This window comes from Octodon degus, unplaced genomic scaffold, assembly GCF_000260255.1.
Source record: "Octodon degus isolate 3935 unplaced genomic scaffold, OctDeg1.0 scaffold00222, whole genome shotgun sequence".
In the NCBI taxonomy this organism is placed as follows: Eukaryota; Metazoa; Chordata; class Mammalia; order Rodentia; family Octodontidae; genus Octodon; species Octodon degus.
Window position 1 is genome coordinate 491,752 of NW_004524798.1, and position 1,942 is coordinate 493,693.

Consider the following 1,942-nt stretch of genomic DNA (forward strand, 5'->3'; position numbering starts at 1 on the left):
TTGTTCTAATGGTGTTTGTAAATAGGATCACAAGTCCGCATCTTGTACAGCAATTAACCACTAAGAAGAATATATGCAATGTATTATTTGTTGAAAAATAAAAAAAATAAAAAAATTTAAAAAAACAACTAGGATGCAGGAAAAAAAATAATTCAATACCTGCAAGACGATGCAAAGATGAACCATGTGAGACTAACAGGCATCAATGAGAAGGAAGGAGTCAATACAAATTATATAAAAAGAATATGGGGACTATGGCGGTTGGAGGGACAGCGGTGCATACACGTCCTGCTGGAGAGAGCTGGATTCTTGTTTCAGGTCACCATCAGAAAAACTAAGTTTGGCATACAGTAAGGATCAGGAGATCTGATCCTGATTGCAGAACTGTCCTTGATTACAGAGTCTTGGGTTGTGTCTCCTACTTCATCCTTCCAGACCACCCTGAAGACCTGTAAGATTCCACTTGGGAAATTATTTGCAGTTCTTGGAAAGGAAAGAAGGAAGACTGCTGGTTGGAATAAAAACAGGGTTGAATGAGTTCCAGAAAACAGGGTTCTCAAACTCGTGGACAGCAATCTGCAGAAGAAGACAACTTCAAAAAGCCATCCCAAAGCAATATGCAGAGAAGTAAGATGAGAGGGGCCTCCTCAGGAAAGAAGGCAGCTGGTCCACAGTCGAAGAATCTTGAGCCAGCTCTTCCAGGAAGATGGGGTGGTCACTCCGTGGAGAACCCTCCTTCAGGATCTGTGAGGAAGACAAGAAAGAACAAGCAGAAGGCTCCTGGGAATGGAGATGGTGGCAGCACCAGTGAAACACCCCAGCCCCCTCAGAAGAAAAGGGCCCAGGCAGACCCCACCGTTGAAAGTGAGGAAGCATTTAAGAATAGGACAGAAGTTAAAGTGAAGATTCCTGAAGAATTAAAACCATGGCTTGTGGAGGACTGGGACTTAGTGACCAGGCAGAAGCAGCTCTTTCAACTTCCTGCTAAGAGAAATGTAGATGCCATTCTGGAAGAATATGCTAATTGTAAGAAATCACAGGGAAATGTTGATAATAAGGAATATGCAGTTAATGAAGTTGTGGCAGGAATAAAAGAGTATTTCAATGTGATGTTGGGCACTCAGCTGCTCTACAAATTTAAGAGGCCCCAGTATGCTGAAATCCTCTTGGCTCACCCTGATGCGCCAGTGTCCCAGGTTTATGGAGCACCACACCTATTGAGATTATTTGTGAGAATAGGAGCGATGTTGGCCTACACGCCCCTTGATGAGAAGAGCCTTGCACTATTGTTGGGCTATTTGCAAGATTTCCTGAAGTATCTGGCAAAGAATTCTGCATCATTGTTTACTGCCAGTGATTACAAAGTGGCTTCTGCTGACTACCATCGCAAAGCCCTGTGAGGGTCTACTGACCGCTCACCACTGATGTCTGGTATCTGTAAACACTTTCTGTTCTTAGTCTTCTGCTTGTATAATTGATGTTCTTTAAAATTGTCAGCATATAACAGGGCTTATGCTTCAGTTTGTTTTCTGTTCTATTTTAAACAGAAAATAAAAGGAGTATAAACTCCTTTCCTCATTTCAAAGTTGCTACCAGTGTATGCAGTAATTAGACAAAGAAAAGACATTCAGTAGACCATTTTATTGCCTAGTTGACAACATTGCTTAAATGCTGGTGGTTCTATCCCTTTGACACTACACAATTTTCTAATATGTGTTAAATGCTATGTGACAAAACGCCCTGATTCCTAGTGCCAAAGGTTCAACTTAATGTATATACCTGAAAACCCATACATTTGTGCTCTTTTTTTTTTTTATGGTGCTTGAATGAAGTAAAACAGCCCATCCTCTGCAAATCCACCTGTGTTGTTCCTTAGGCATTCTATGGCTCAAATTATTGAAGGATGGTGGTTTGTTTCATGGTTTTGATCAAATTGTTGAAG

General features: G+C 41.2%; 1 protein-coding gene across 1 annotated transcript; it reads left to right on the plus strand.

Moving 5' to 3' along the window:
* Nucleotides 1–309: 309 nt before the first annotated feature.
* On the plus strand, nucleotides 310–1,456 carry LOC101564570 (mortality factor 4-like protein 2). Its single transcript, XM_004645264.2, has one exon. It carries the CDS (start codon nucleotides 534–536, stop codon nucleotides 1,398–1,400), a length of 867 nt encoding a protein of 288 aa, XP_004645321.1. The 5' UTR covers nucleotides 310–533; the 3' UTR covers nucleotides 1,401–1,456.
* The last annotated feature ends 486 nt before the right edge of the window (nucleotides 1,457–1,942 follow it).